Below are 15,545 nucleotides of genomic sequence, written 5' to 3'. Positions count from 1 at the left end.
AACTCTGAGACCGCATGGACTGCAGCACACCAGGCTTCCCTGTCCAACACCAACTCCCGGAGCTTACTCAAACTCATGTCCATCGAGTCAGTGATGCCATCCAACCATTTCATCCTCTATTGACCCCTTCTCCTCCTGCCTTCAATCTTTCCCAGAATTAGGGTCTTTTCCAATGAGTCAGTTCTTTGCATCAGGTGGCCAAAGTATTGGAGTTTCAGCTTCAGCATCAGTCCTTCGTTGGAAGCGAACATTCAGGACTGATCTCCTTTAGGATGGACTGGTTGGATCTCCTTGCAGTCCAAGGGACTCTCAAGAGTCTTCAACACCACAGTTCAAAAGCATCAATTCTTCGGCGCTCAGCCTTCTTCACAGTCCAACTCTCACATCCATACATGACTACTGGAAAAACCATAGCTTTGACTAGACGGACCTTTGTTGGTAAAGTAATGTCTCTGCTTTTTAATATGCTGTCTAGGTTGGGCATAACTTTTCTGCCAAGGAGCAAGTATCTTTTAATTTCATGGCTGCAGTCACCATTGACAGTGATTTTGGAGCCCCAAAAGATAAAGTCTGTCACTGTTTCCTTGTTTACCCATACATTTGCCATGAAGTGATGTGACCAAGATGCCATGATCTTAGTTTTCTGAAAGTTGAACTTAAGCCAACTTTTTCACTCTCCTCTTTCACTTTCATCAAGAGGCTCTTTAGTTCTTCACTTTCTGCCATAAGAGTGGTGTTATCTGCATATCTAAAGTTATTGATATTTCTCCCAGCAATCTTGATTCCAGCTTGTGCTTCATCCAGTCCAACATTTCTCATGATGTACTCTGTATATAAGTTAAATAAGTTAAAAGAACTTCCAGATCTTCAAGCTGGATTTAGAAAAGGCCAGGAACCAGAGATCAAATTGCCAACATCCGGTGGATCATCAAAAAAGCAAGAGAGTTCCAGAGAAACATCTATTTCTGCTTTATTGACTACGCCAAAGCCTTTGACTGTGTGGATCACAACAAACTGTGGAAAATTCTTAGAGAGATGGGCATACCAGACCATCTGACCTGCCTCCTGAGATATCTGTATGCAGGACAAGAAGAAACAGAACTGGACATGAACGACAGACTGGTTCCAAATAGGCAAAGGAGTACGTCAAGGCTGTATATTGTCACCCTGCTTATTTAACTTGTATGCAGAGTACATCATGAGAAATGCTGGGCTACATGAAGCTCAAGCTGGAATCAGATTATGCAAGACCAGTGGAAACTGAATTCCAGCTCTCCTATTGCCCCATAATTAGAGGAGAGTAGAAGAATGACAGACATTAGCAACATCTCAGACCAAAATGGAAGATCATGGCAAACTCCCTCACTTAGAGGTTTGTGGGGAAGGAAAATAAGTTACCTAAAGCCTACTCCTTAAAAAATGCCCAATGGATTCCAACTAACCCAGCATCTGCAGAGCAGTTTGGAAAGCTCTGCAGAGGAGATTAGAAAAACAAAATATGAAATAGATTTGTATTACAATTCAAATACCCATTTGCTGAAGCACCAGAAAGATCTCATGATAAAAATGGGTTTCACTGTTGCAATAACCATGAGACTATATCCCTGGTAAAGTGATGTGATGTTGTGATGTGTGTATTCAAGTGATCCTCTTGATTGGTAAGTGGTTGAAAGCATGAACTCTATAGAAGATATAACTTCTTAATATAAAACTTTAAAATTCAAGTTGTTTTTAAAATGAAAGAATAGTTTTCTGATTAGAAATGAGTACAGATGGTATAGGTCATGGGGAAAGACTGATTTGCAAACACTTGGCTTCCAGTGGCATGTGTAGGAATCGATTTCTACCCTGCATTTGGTCCTCTGTTCAGACAGCTGCTGCCATCTGACTCCAACCCCTTGCTCCAGGCACTTAGTTGTCATTTCCCCAAAACTGACAAAGCTCAGTGCTTAGTTGTTCTTTCCCCAAGACTTACAAAGTTCAGTGTTTAGTTGTTGTTCCCCCAAGACTGACAAAACTCAGTGTTTAGTTGTCATTTTCCCAAGTTTGTCAAAGCTCAGTGAGGAGCAACCAATGGGATCATTAGATGACTCTGTGCCTATCACAGTGCCTTATACACGATTTTAATGAAAGAAACAAAGATAAGAAAGTTGATGTTCTTAAACAATCTATGTATAAAAAAAGAAAAAAATAAAGAATGTGTGGGATTTCCCTGGTGGTCCAGTTGTTAAGACTCTACGCTTCTAATGCAGCAGATGTGGGTTCAATCCCTGATTATGGAACAACATTCCTACATGCCATGGAGCGAGGCCAAAAAAAAAAAAAAAAAGAAAGAAAAAAATGTATGTATCCATAAACTGGAGGTCAGGAACTATAGAAAATTGTGTGCTTGAACAGCTGACAGCAAGAATTTTTTTTTATGCATTGTACGACCCTTTCTTCTATGGTAGGAAGAAGGGTGAATAGAACTGGCTTTACATATACAGATGGGAATATAAAATATTGCAAGTGCTATTCAAATAGCTTTTCAGGAGGTCTCAGAAGAGGGATTGGTTAAGTATATACTTGAAGATATTCAAAGAGACATCTTAGGGGGAGACAAAATTTCTCTGAAGTAATGTGGGAGACACAGTTGCCCATTTCACATTGTGGTTGTAAGGATCAAATCAAATCGGACATGAACATTTCCTTAAGGAATTTATAGTCCAGTAAGAGGAAGCCAGCAAGTTGCAGTCCCAATTGCCCTTTGTCCTGAGGCCAAGGTAAAATAATGTAACTCAGGGTTGGTAGGATATAGACTTTTATTTCTCATCAGCAGATAAAGAAGAAATGCTACTTGGAGGTAACCTGTTAGGACCTATCTCCTTCTCTCCTTGCTTAGGATCACCATGGTGATGTGTGGATTGGTGGAGAGAAAACATCCACTGGGGAAACCCAGGGAAACAGAAGATAATTGAGAGCTCACCTGGAGGCCACGTAGCCACAGGGGAAGAAGGATATAGAGGCAAAGAGGGAGAGAGCAACTGGATGGTGTGAAAGTGGCTGCGAGGCCAATCCACAAGTGGGGTATTTTAGGACATGGACATGGATAGGAGGCAAATATTTCCCAATTTTAAAGTACAAGCCAAACAATCCTACGTGGAGGGTAGGAATAGAGACGCAGACGTAGAGAATGGCCTTGTAGACATGAGGGGCAGGGGGAAGAGGAGGGTGGAATGAATTGAGAGGTGAGATGAGTTACTCAAAGGGAGGTGGGATGAATTGAGAGAGTAACACTCATGTATATACATTACCCATGTGCAAAATAGATAGCTAGTGTGAAGTTGCTATATGATGACCTAGAGGTGTGGGATGGGGGGTGGTGGGAGGGAGGCTGAAGAGGGGGGATATATGTATATATATATATATATATATATATATATATATATATACATATATACATATATATATAGCAGATTCACTTTGTTGTACAGCAGAAACTAACACAACATTATAAAGCAACTATGCATGCATGCGTGCTAAGTCGCTTCAGTTGTGTCCAACTCTTTGCAACCATACCAACTGTAACCTTCTAGGCTCCTCTGTCCATGGGATTCTCCAGGCAAGAATACTGAAGTGGGTTGCCATACCCTTCTTTAGGGATAAAGCAACTATACTCAAATTTTTTAAAAAGTAAAGCAGAAAGTTGAATAATTCTGAAAAATTGTAAATAAAATACAAGTCATACAATGTGAAAGATTTTGACCACTGATCACTTAATTCATTTCGGTTTTGAAAAGGCAGAAATGAAGAGAATTGCAAAGACACTCCAGGAGAGATACAAAGTTATAGCAAACCAGGCATAGGGGTCTTTATGCAACTACTGTGTTAATGAGCACATCTTTATAACAGAAAAATGTTCAGGAAATTCAAATACTTCTAATATTGGAGCTGGTAATATTTTAACAGCTGTTGGCCATTTAGACAGCTTTGAAAAGCTCTGTTTTAGTGAGAAATGCTTGAGATTGTTTTAGGTGGAAGAATTACTTTGTAAGATAGACTTTAAATGTATTCTCCAAATAGACGTAGTATTTAAGTAGTTCAAATGTGCAAGTCTATGTCAGCTGAGTAAATAATTCTCAACAGACTGGACATTTATACTGTCTAGAAAATCCACTTTAAAATCAAATAATAATTAATGACAGGCGTCTATTTTAATGCCACAAAGAATTTTTTAATGCTAGCATATTACGTTTTTGGCAGAGATCCGTGTTACATTAACTTGAAAACAGTTTCATTATTCAATTATGAAATGAGATACAGACAAATCTTACATATAGGGTTTTGTTTACTTAATACAGTAAAACTGTAATTCCAAGTTACAGAGACATTCATATAATGATATTCTTTACCTACTCACTAATAGCTTATATACTGGTGATAATAAGAATTGACAATGCTTTCCACTTATGACAATTATCAGTAACAACTTTCAATTAATTAAGTCATAAATAATTGACATGCTGGTCATATTGTAATTCCAAATAAATACCATATGCTTGCTGTAGGTAGTGCATATTTTATTTTTCAGACAGTACTGAAAAACTGTCGACTTTATAGTTGACTTTAAAAACTGAATAAACTAGGCCTTGTATCATGCACTTACATTCTCGGAGTGCCTTTATGTTATGTTTTAATGCAAATAAAGTCTAGTGCGTGCTCGGTCTCTCAGTCATGTCTGACTCTTTGCAACCCTGTGAACTGCAGCCTGCCAAGCTCCTTTGTCCTTGAGATTTCTCAGGCAAGAACACTGGAGTGGGTTGCTGTTTCCTCCTCCAGGGGCAAATAAAGCCTAAAGTTCTAGACAGTTAGAGTAAGCAATCTTTGAATCTGCTTAGCCAAGGAAAATGGCTCTAAAAAAAATGATTCATTTCTTTTGTACAATATATCCAGGAGTGGAGTATGTTTCCATCTTATTTTCCAGTAACTTTTAGATCCTCGTTTCTAAACTGAATTCACGGAAATCCCCAGAGAGCACAGGGAGAGCACCCCACTGTAGAACCTTCCACTGGCTCCTGCCTCACCAAGGGTCCCCCTCCCTCAGCAACCAGAGTGTCGTGTCTGATCACAGGGCTTCTTCCCAGTCATCCCCCCTGGTTCCCTTCCTGACAACTCACCTCTCCTGGATACTAACAATCACATTTCACTCTTTCTCATCCTCCCATGCTTCCCACCTCTCTCTCCTTGGAGGTGAAGAAAGTGGGGAAAGGAGAAGAGATTCACTGTTGAGTGCTAAGACAATGCAAGTGGGTAATAAAATGGAAAAAAAAAAAACAAAACCACAACTAAGAATGATTAAATCAAGATGGGTATTGTAACAAAAAGAAGGAACACTCTAAAGAGTCTTCAACCTAATAACTATAAATGGGTTAAATTCAAGAGTAAGACACCAGGTGATCTAAATAGGACCTGAAATCATGGAGAAAGCAGTGATGTTCTAAGAACGCAGCATCACTTTACCTTCTGGAAGAATAAAACTGGCTGCACATGTTCCTAAGATTACAAATGAAGGGAAAAGGGTCCACAGGCTTTATTTACATGGTTCATGTTTTCAACAAGAATAGAATGATAATTGAATGGAATCTGTTATATTTTCACCAGTTTAGCAGACTGTCTTCTAGGAATCTGGTTTGATCCAAGTTTTCATCTCCAGCTGTAAGGGAAAAAAATACATAACATAAACACATCCTGTTTTTTTACAAGAAGAAGACACAAGATGAAGAGAATTTCAGGAAGTAAACATTTGATTTGCCCCCCTTACATTATGTCAACTCATGGCCTCTGCTACGGAATGCCCCCTAATTGGATTCTGATTGATTTTGTTAAAAAATTTCCTCCCTCAGCTTGGGACCCATCATAGAATTCATATCTAACATGTGGGTCGCCACAGTGAATGAATTTACATGGTGTGTTTAGTAGAAATCCAAAATGGCCACATGTCTTTCTCTAAATATGCCTCGTGTCTAAAATATTCCCTAGTGGAACCATGCACTCGAAGCAAGGTATTGTTTCTATGCATGCATGCATGCTAATTTGCATGCTAATCATGTCTGACTCTGTGCGACCCTATGGACTGTAGCCTGCCAGGCTCCTCTGTCCATGGGATTCTCCAGGCAAGAATACTGGAGTTGGTTGCCATGACTTCCTCCAGGGGATCTTCTGATCCAGGGATCGAACCTGAGTCTCTTAGATCTCCTGCACTGGCTGGCAGATTCTTTACCACTAGCACCACCTGGGAAGTCCCACTGTTTCTATATTTCCTATTAAAATGCACTTTGGTTAGGAAAGATGCCAAAGGAACACATATTCTCTTATTAGCTCAACTAGAGGCCTGGGATGGAAGGAAGACAAAAAGAAGGGACATTTGTTAGTTGGATGGGACTGCAAAACTTCAGAGCAGGAGGAATCACCTCTTGTGTGGGAACATACTGAGGGGACACTAGGTTCCTAGAATTAAAACTGGGTCTAAGGGCTGAAACTGACAATGCAGAAGGGAAAGGAAGTTACCAGAGGCAAAATTTCACTGTTCATTTTGTCTAAGGTCATCTCTAGAGAAAAACACTTTCCTCTAGTTAGTAACATTATAGTTGGAATATCTGAGTTAGTTTAATCTGAATTGCTATCAAACTTCAAAGTACTGCAGATAATCAGCTGCTCTATTTACTCTTTAAATTAAAACATTAAAAAAAATTTATTATAGTGTTAGTTTCTTCTGTATAGCAAAGTGAATCAGTTACACATATACATGTATCCACTTCTTTTCCCATACAGGTCATTACAGAGTATTGAGTAGAGTTCTCTGCTATACTGCTGCTGCTGCTGCTGCTAAGTCGCTTCAGTCGTGTCCAACTCTGTGCGACCCCATAGACAGCAGCCCACCAGGCTCCCCCATCCCTGGGATTCTCCAGGCAAGAACACTGGAGTGGGTTGCCATTTCTTTCTCCGCTGTGATATACAGTAGGTCCTTAATAGTTATCTGTTTTATATAGGGTAGTGTGTATTTAAAGGGAGAAGGCAATGGCACCCCATTCCAGTACTCTTGCCTGGAAAATCCCATGGACGGAGGAGCCTGGTCGGCTGCAGTCCATGGGGTCACTAAGAGTCTGACACGACTGAGCGACTTCACTTTCACTTTTCACTTTCATGCATTGGAGAAGTAAATGGCAACCCACTCCAGTGTTCTTGCCTGGAGAATTCCAGGGACGGGGGAGCCTGGTGGGCTGCCATCTATGGGGTCACACAGAGTCTGACACGACTGAAGTGACTTAGTGGCAGCAGCAGCAGTGTATTTAAAGGAAAGGAAAAATAAGCCAAGAAAGGAATCATCCCTGTATATCCACCATTAAAATAATAATCCACTACTTAAAATAAGGGCTTCCCTTGTGGCTCATCTGGGTTGGGAAGATCCCCTGGAAAAGGGAAAGTCTATCTACTCCAGTAAGTCTATCTACTCTGGCCTGAAGAATTCCCATGGGATTGCAAAGAGTCAGTCCAAATCATATCTAGGGACTTCAGAATAAAAATATAAAGATGAACACTGATTAATCTATCATGTAAGAATCCAAAATTTCCCATCAATTTAGACTAATAAAATTTTGTTTTCTAATTTCATCATCAGAGACAAGCCACTTCAGAAACTTAAAGAACTAAATTGAATTTATTTTTCCAAAAGACTTGAAATGGAGACCTAGAGTCAAATCCTTCTGTAGTTTTTAATGAAGATCCTTCTCCTCCTCTTTATTTTTTAAAAAATATTTATTAATTTAGTTGGCCGTGCTAGGTCTGAGTTGTGGCATGTGGGATCTAGTTCCCTGACCAGAAGCCCCCTGCCTTGGGAGTTCAAAGTCTTAGACACTGGACTGTCAGGGAAGTTTACCTTCTCTTTCTCTTTAAAACGAGCTCTCCTTTCTCCCTTCCAGCTCACTTTCCTTTCTGGCTCTGCAAATCTTCCCAGCAATGAAATCTCAGACTTCATGATCCCCTCATCTCTACTTGTGCTGTCCTCCTACTGACTTCAAAAATCACTAAGAATGCCAAATGTTGGATGCAGCATCTTCTACCCATGACTCAACTATTTCTCATCTTTTCATTGCAAGAATTCTGAAGGCCATGCCAGCAAGCGCCCACTTTCTCTTAACTCTGCAGTTTAATTTCCTTTCCCAAATTCCCTCCAAACAAGGTTTCAGAATGGGCATAGCAGCAGTAAATCTTACCACTGGGCAGGGCAAGGGAAAGATTTGTGAACTACAATTTATTTTATTACTATTTAATTGAAAAAAATTTAAATTGGAGGATGACTGCTTTACAATGCTGTGTTAGTTTCTGCTGTACAGTGTGAATCAGTTATAAGTATACATATATCCCCTCCCTCTTGAGCCTCCCTCCCACGCCCCCATCCCATTCCTCTTTAACGACCCTTCCTACCCAACACAATCTTCTTCCTCCTTTGATTTCTGTACTCTTACTAAGCATTCTGCTATATTTGATAGCTCCCTGTGCTATGCAGTAAGACCTGGTTGCTTATCCATTCTGTGTTATGCTTTTAGCAAATAGTTACCCTGTGTTATCTGCTCTCCTTGTGGTATGCCTCAGCATAGAGCCTCCATTCCTGCTGACCTCATGACTCCGCTCCCGAATGACTGCCTTAGTTTCTCATTGACTCCCCTCTCCAGCCTTCCTCTTATCACCATCCATTTGAGAGATGGCAAGAGTTACAGATGCCCACAGCCGTGAGTTAAACTCCCCATATCACTTCTTAATAACCGCGTGGCCTTAGGAAAGGCTATACACCCCAGAAAGGTTCAGTTTTCCGAGCCTCAAGGATGACATTAACATCTGACACACGGTAGATGTTCTCATACTATAGCTATTGTTCCTGCTCTGATGGTTACCCTATAAGCCATAACCAGTTACATCTTCCTTTACCATGTTCTCTCTCTGCTAAAAATCCATAGACCGTATGATTAATTCTCTGATGAAGAATCAGCTACCTCCTATTTCTCAGCCCAGTTCTAGTATGTCCCTGCCTCCTGAGAGTGGGCAAGCTACTCAATCTTTCTGTGCTTCTGTTTCCTCATCTGTAAAGTATGGATGATAGTGGTGGGTAATCTTAGGAGGTATTCACTTAGTATGGATGAATCAATTATTAATAAATGTATTGGGCTTCCCAGGTGGTGCTAGTGGTTAAGAATCTGCCTGCCAATGCAGGAGATGCTGTCTGAACCACTGGACCACCACCACTCATTTTACTTTTTTGTTTAACCTACTTTTTTCTCTATCTGCCACAGTGCCTGGAACCTAGCAGACATCAATGCAGATTTGCTGAATTGAGTAGTATAACCTCTTCCACGCAACCAAGTCAACTCCCACCTTGCTCTGAGTTCAAAAGACTTCTTTATCCCTGTCTCTTCAATTTGCTTCTTGTAGGGTTGTTTTTATTTTGTTTTTCCACAACAAAGCCATAAGTTTGAAGCCAGAAAGAACCTCCTGCTCTCTTCCTTTCCCAGACATTGCCCATCCAATACCAGGCAGTGAGCACAGGGTTTTCTTCATCAGCACAAGGGTCAGAGCAGCAGACCAGCAGTTTGTGCTCTGACCCACCAGGGAGCTTACCAGGTGGCTCAGTGGTAAAGAATCCACCTGCCAATTCAGGAGATGCCGGCTCGATCCCTCAGTCAGGAAGATCCCTGGGAGGAAGAAATGGCAATCCACTCTAGTATTCTTGCCTGGGAAATCCCATGGACAGAGGAGTCTGGTCGGCTACAGTCCATGGGGTCTCAGAGTCAGGCACGACTGAGCACACACTACTCACTGTATTTTTTAAATACATTTTATCATTTAAATCATATCATAAATATGGCATCATTACAGTTTTTGAGAGCAAAATGTCTAGGTCTATTTATTATGCTTTGATGACCTCTATTGTTAACACTAATAAAAAATTACATACTTTGTTTCATTTGGCTCTTAGAGCAACCCTGCCCATGGATGTCATTATTCCTTTTTAGCAATAATGACACTAAGGCCACCCAGATAGAAAAACAGTCAGGCCAGGATTTGAACCCAGTTCTGTTATATTCCAAAGTCCAGGCTAATGTGTTACAAGATGCCTTAATGCAAATAGTGGTTTTAATGCCACAGGGACAGAGAATCTCTATTTGAAGATCACACCTAATCCTGGCATGCAAGAAGCTGTATGTGTGCATGCTCAGTTGCTCATTCATGTCCGACTCTTTGCGACCCCGTGGACCGTAGCCCACTAGTTTCCTCTGTCCATGGAATTTTCAGGAAAGAATACTGGAGTGGGTTGCCATTTTCCTCTTACAGGGGATCTTCCCAACCCAGAGATCAAACCTGAGTATCCCTGTGTCTCCTGCACTGCAGGCAGATTCTTTAACCACTGAGCCATTGGGAAAATCCAAGAAGTTGAATAGTGAAACACAAATCACACAAGTTTAGCATTTAGCATCAGAACTAGCCCGTATCTCTTAGGGTGAACCATAAGAAACTGCCCTGTTTGTAAGTTAAACATGAATGATTTTCAGCTATTTCATTTGCTTCAAATTTTAATAGCAAGTAATTGTATTTGTGATTACTTGGCCTCAGTTTTTTCCAATATAAAATAATGAAGTTGGAGTCTCTAGGGTTCTAAGAGAAATAAAAGTTCCAAAAGGCTATGGATTATGGAATTAACATGAAATCCCACCATCTCATCAAGGAAATGTTTTTACATTCTTGGGACTCACTATAATGAGAAATATGGTAGTCTGTAAATAATAAACATCTCTGTGAATTTCTGATGGCCTGGGCAACTGTTAATTATTTTTTAAAATCTAAATAAATAAAAGCAACGTTGTCGTACTCAACACAGAATCTCCAAAGCACTCAAAGCTTCTCTGTCCTGCAGGTAAAAGAGTTCACTATGCTTGTACCTTCTTGTGGTTTCTGCAAAAAAGCCAATAGTACAGCTGCTGCCTCTGGAAGAGTTAGTTGTTGGGAATTTGGGCTTCGTCTTTCTGGAGAAATGAAAAAACATATACAGGTTCTATTAGCATTTAAACATTCATATAAGTAAGTAACTGTTAGTTGCTCAGTCGTGTCCAACTCCACAACCTCATGGAGCCCACCAGGCTCCTCTATCCATGGGATTCCCCAGGCAAGAATACTAGAAGGCAAGAATACTAGAGTGGGTTGCCATTCCCTTCTCCAGGGCATCTTCCCGACCCTAGGATAAAATCCTGGTCTCCTGCAGTGCAGGCAGATTCTTTACCATCTGTCACCAGGGAATCCTAAATATTCATATAGATAAGTCTTTTTTTTTTTTTATATAGATAAGTCTTATTCCACTATGCTATAATACTAGAAAAATCTCTGTGAAATAGCTTTTTGATTGCTCAGCAAAGAGCCCCTTGCACAGACTGATTTTTACAAGTTGAAACATTTCACACTTTCCTTGGACATTACTTACAGTTGGTTATATTATGACAGGGAATGGAAGAGAATTTAAACTATATACTACAGCAAATTTCACTAAAGCAAGGAGGATTAAGATAAAGAGCCCAGGAGGAATTTTCCCCCTCAGAGGTTAAAATGGGATGCCTGAGTGGAAAAGTTTAGAGGGGACTCTGCCTGGAGTCTGATCCCTGGGTCAAGAAGATCGCCTGGAGGAGGAAATGGCAACTCACTCAGTATTTCTGCTTGGAGATTTCCTTGGACAGAGAAGCCCGGTGGGGTTGCAAGAGTCAAACACGACTGAATGACTAACACACACACACACACATACACACACACACACTGCCTGGAGTCTAGTTCTTTTTTACTCCTTCCAAAGCAGTTTGAGAAAATAATCTACTTTTTGGGCCACATATAAGGAAATTATTTGACTGAAAGAGAATCTGAAAAATATTCAAAACTATTTCAAACCTAAGTTGATGGAAGACAGACCGTCCTGATTCAACACAAACCACGATTTTTGGGGATCTACAGAAGTGGGAAAACAAACCTTACCCTCCTACAGTAAATAAGGTGCCGGCTTGAAGAAGGTAAATCAAAATTTGATAAGCACCTACTACGTGCTCAAAACAGTGTTTGGTATTTTTCAAAACGAGTAGACTTGGTAATTTTCAGCAATCTTGAATGCTTATCAAAATGAATGATATTGCTATTTTTTAATCCAACGGCGTGGAAAGTTTATCATGAAAGAGTCTCCGGCTCCATCCTTAAAGGCCCCCCACTTCTTCACTATTTCTGGCTTTGAACCTTTTGATAGTTCTTTTCAGTAATAAAACAGAGGCGTTTGAAGTTTTTAGGCAAAGCACTATTATAATAATGACGACGATGATAACATTTGTAACAACAGAGTTTAAAGGAAATCTTGAAAAGACCCTGCGTTAAACGGCAGGCACATTTCTAGGGGCAGGCGCACAGCTCTCATACCCATCCTGACCTCTCCGCCCTTCCCCCCGCCCCGCCACTCCCCCCATCCCCGGCTGTCTGGAGCGGAACCCCCGCTCCCGCCACCGGATCTCTATCCTTAAGGTCAGCCGGCCTGGGCGGGGCCGGCTCTCCCTTGGGCGGCCCCGGAGCCCGCTTTCCCGGGGGCGTAGTGCGCCCTCCCGACCCGCGCGGTCTTCTGGCGCCCGCGGCCTCCTGGCTCCGGCGCACTCACCGAGCGGCGGCCGGTCGGAGAGGTCCTTCCTCCGGCTCTGGTCGGAAAGGAAGCGGCGCCCCTCTGCCAAGGCGAGACAAGGGCTCAGCGCCCGCCCGGCCCGACCGGTGGGAGTTTCCGGACCAGGAGCGGGCGAGCCGGGGCGGCGAGGCCGGTGCTCCCACCCGGGGCGCGCGGGGCTGCGGGCCTCCGGGCCTCCGGGTCCCCAGCGCGGTAGGGGAAAGAGACCACCGGGAAAGCCGCGCGCCTCCCCCAGCGCTTCGGAAGGGGTGGCGGTCTCGCTCACCAGCCAGGGCGGTGTGCCTGGGAAACCCCAATCTTTCTTTGAGCAAGAGCCAACTACCTTCCGGTTTTGGTTAGAGGATTTCTGATTATCCCCCCCACCCCACCCCCACCTCCACCCCCGACATTTCTCCTTGATTAACTGAGACCAGGATGACCTCAATTATTTATGGGAACAACCTCGATAGTATTCTCTCCCCGCAGGTCTCCATCTGTCCCACGGATTCATGCGCCCCTAAGGCTCTCCCTTTACCACTGTCAGAAGAGCAAAGTGTTTGGAACATACGTGCACCCTTCAGGTAGAGCATAGCTTGAGGAGTCCAGTTCCTTCTCTCAAAGAGTCTCTACAACCCAAGAAGAGGAAAGCAGTTAGTGAGGCGTTGCTGCCCAGCCCAGCATTAGAAATAAACCAGAAGGGAGGGGAGGGAACGAAAGAAAGGGAAGGGAAGGAAGGAGAAGAAAGAAGGAAAAGAAGGGAAGAAATAGAGGGGAGGGAAGAAGGAAGGAAGGACGTACCCAGCGCATAGAGGAGCCCCAATTTTTGCTTGTGATTACCTGCGGAGCACTGTTGCAATTTCCCATGAAAGAAAACACCAGGAAGAGGGTCAAGGTCATTACCACCAGACTTTTGAATCCCTGCATGAAAAGATCAAAGTTATTTCTGTGCCTATAGAATCTTCTACTTTTTTCCTTCGCTCCTGGACAATTACACCCCCCCCCCTTTTTTTTATTTGCTATGTTCTGTTTTAGCACTCAGAGTGTAGGGGGGAAGGGAGTTCCCCAGTTTATCATCTAGTTAATTCACAAAGAGATCTTTTTAAAAAATTATTTAGAAATATTTTATTTTAATTATTTAACCCAAACGAGGATTTAAGAGAATAAGTGAATTTTTTTCTTTGTAAAATCAAATGAATCTGATATTTTAAGGGCATAATGTTTGACTCTGAAACACATTAAACATGAAAGTTAAAAAAAAAAACACTATACAGCTTTTTATAAAATAGCTAGAAAGTCTCAAATAAAACTTTTCCTTACCTTCATGTTCTGCACCTTTCCAGAAGCTGCGATAACTAGAACTTAGCCTGTGAGTTTTCTAAATCTTGTTCTGAGAATGGGGCTTTTAAATCTCAGTGTCAAGGATCCCTCTTGATGTTGCATAGAGTTGGTGTCTGCAGGGACTTCCTGTCAATCTTCAAGATTGAGAGCATCTGATGACTCCTCCAGGGAGATTCAGTTGCAGGAAGTGGAAAAATGATTGATGGGTGAACATCATTTACTGCCCACATCAGCCAGGAGATATTCTGAGTATATCAGCATCATAATCTTTGGTTTTCTTACTAGATTTTCAAGGCATTATTATTATTATCATTAAAAGAATGTTTAATAACCCCAGGCAGAATCAAAAGTAAATGAACAAAACTTGTCTTAGATAACTAGTTATCAAGCTATCACCAGTGAGTAAAGATGAGTCATTTGGATAGGAATGAAAAGGTTAGGGAATCTCAATGGAATATGACATCAGTCATTCACTTAATTATCAATTCAGTTATTTAACAAATATTTATGGAATGCCTACTGTGTATCAGACATCCCATGGGACACAAACATGAATCAAAAAGACAAGTTTCTGCTAGTTTAGGGAAGGTAAAAATCAAAAGGGATCTGGAAGGATAAGGTGGAGTCAGAATGGGATAAGCTGGCATGGATTTAGTATTGCTGACATTCTAGGCAGAAGAAAAATGCAAAATCTTGGGATGGCAAAGAGCTTGGCTTGTTTGAAGAACAGGAAGGTGATCAATGGAGCAAAGTTGTGTGGGGGTCTGGAGAGGGTGCTATGAATTGAGGATGGAGAGGAAGAAATGGGCCAATTCAAATGTCAATTTGGGAATAAGCAAAAGATGATGATGGCTTAGACTAGGGGAGTGCTTGTAGGGAATGGAGAGCTGTAATGAATTTGGGCGGTAGAAAATATGGACTTGTAGATAAATGGGATATGAGAGTTTAAGAAAAATAAATCAAGGATGATTCTGAGATTTTTGGCTTCAACACCAGATGAATGATAAAGCCCTAATTGGAGGGACTTCATAAGGAACCAACTTAGAGAGGGAAATTAAGAATTTTCTTTGGACATATTAAAATTAAAATATGTATTAGACATACATGGAGAAGTACAAAGTAAGCAGTTGCAGATGCAAAACTCTAGAGCTCAGCAAACAGGTCTGTAGATTTTTTTCTAAAGGCAAGAATTATCAGATTTGAGAATTTTAAGCCAGGAAAAAATTGAAATTGAAAGAATGCTTAGGGAGTGAATGGAGTTAGAGAGGAAGAGATAGAGCTCTGAAAACAAATATACAGAGATTGAGCAGAGGGAAAGTCAGCAAAGGAAGCTGAGCTGAAGCAATTGGAAAAAAGTGAAATTCCAAGAGACCATAAGATCATGGGAGCTGGGAGAATATCCAATAACACTGCAAGGTTAAACTGTGTGAGCTGAGAAGTGTCTGCTGGATTTGGGAATATGATGGCTTTTGAAGAACAATGCTAGATTGGGTAGAATAGG

At 41.5% G+C, this 15,545-nt stretch overlaps 1 protein-coding gene across 4 annotated transcripts; it reads right to left on the bottom strand.

Moving 5' to 3' along the window:
* Positions 1 to 4,204: 4,204 nt before the first annotated feature.
* On the bottom strand, positions 4,205 to 14,173 carry SPX (spexin hormone). Of its 4 annotated transcripts, none has more exons than XM_055566162.1 (6): positions 14,024 to 14,173; positions 13,544 to 13,624; positions 13,275 to 13,332; positions 12,707 to 12,769; positions 10,901 to 11,054; positions 4,205 to 5,692 (listed from the first exon to the last, which is right to left on the bottom strand). In XM_055566162.1, exons 1-5 carry the CDS (start codon positions 14,027 to 14,029, stop codon positions 10,924 to 10,926), a joined length of 339 nt encoding a protein of 112 aa, XP_055422137.1. In that variant the 5' UTR covers positions 14,030 to 14,173; the 3' UTR covers positions 4,205 to 5,692; positions 10,901 to 10,923. The 4 variants fall into 4 exon arrangements, with proteins under 4 accessions (XP_055422137.1, XP_055422135.1, XP_055422138.1 ...); XM_055566160.1 differs by having other exon boundaries at positions 10,971 to 11,054; XM_055566163.1 differs by lacking the exon at positions 12,707 to 12,769 and having other exon boundaries at positions 10,971 to 11,054.
* Between the last annotated feature and the right edge of the window lie 1,372 nt (positions 14,174 to 15,545).

Source organism: Bubalus kerabau, chromosome 1 (genome assembly GCF_029407905.1).
Source record: "Bubalus kerabau isolate K-KA32 ecotype Philippines breed swamp buffalo chromosome 1, PCC_UOA_SB_1v2, whole genome shotgun sequence".
NCBI classification, from domain to species: domain Eukaryota; kingdom Metazoa; phylum Chordata; class Mammalia; order Artiodactyla; family Bovidae; genus Bubalus; species Bubalus kerabau.
The sequence above is the reverse complement of the archived record's forward strand: the minus strand, read 5'-3'. Positions and strand labels throughout refer to the sequence as shown.

What these genes read in the sequence shown, in the direction of transcription:
- SPX (XM_055566160.1), bottom strand. An exon ending in ATTGCAACAGTGCTCCGCAG is followed by an intron (nt 13,333 to 13,543) that starts GTAATCACAAGC and finishes CTTGGGTTGTAG; the next exon opens with AGACTCTTTGAGAGAAGGAA. An exon ending in TTTGCAGAAACCACAAGAAG is followed by an intron (nt 5,693 to 10,970) that starts GTACAAGCATAG and finishes TTTCCCTTACAG; the next exon opens with CTGGAGATGAAAACTTGGAT.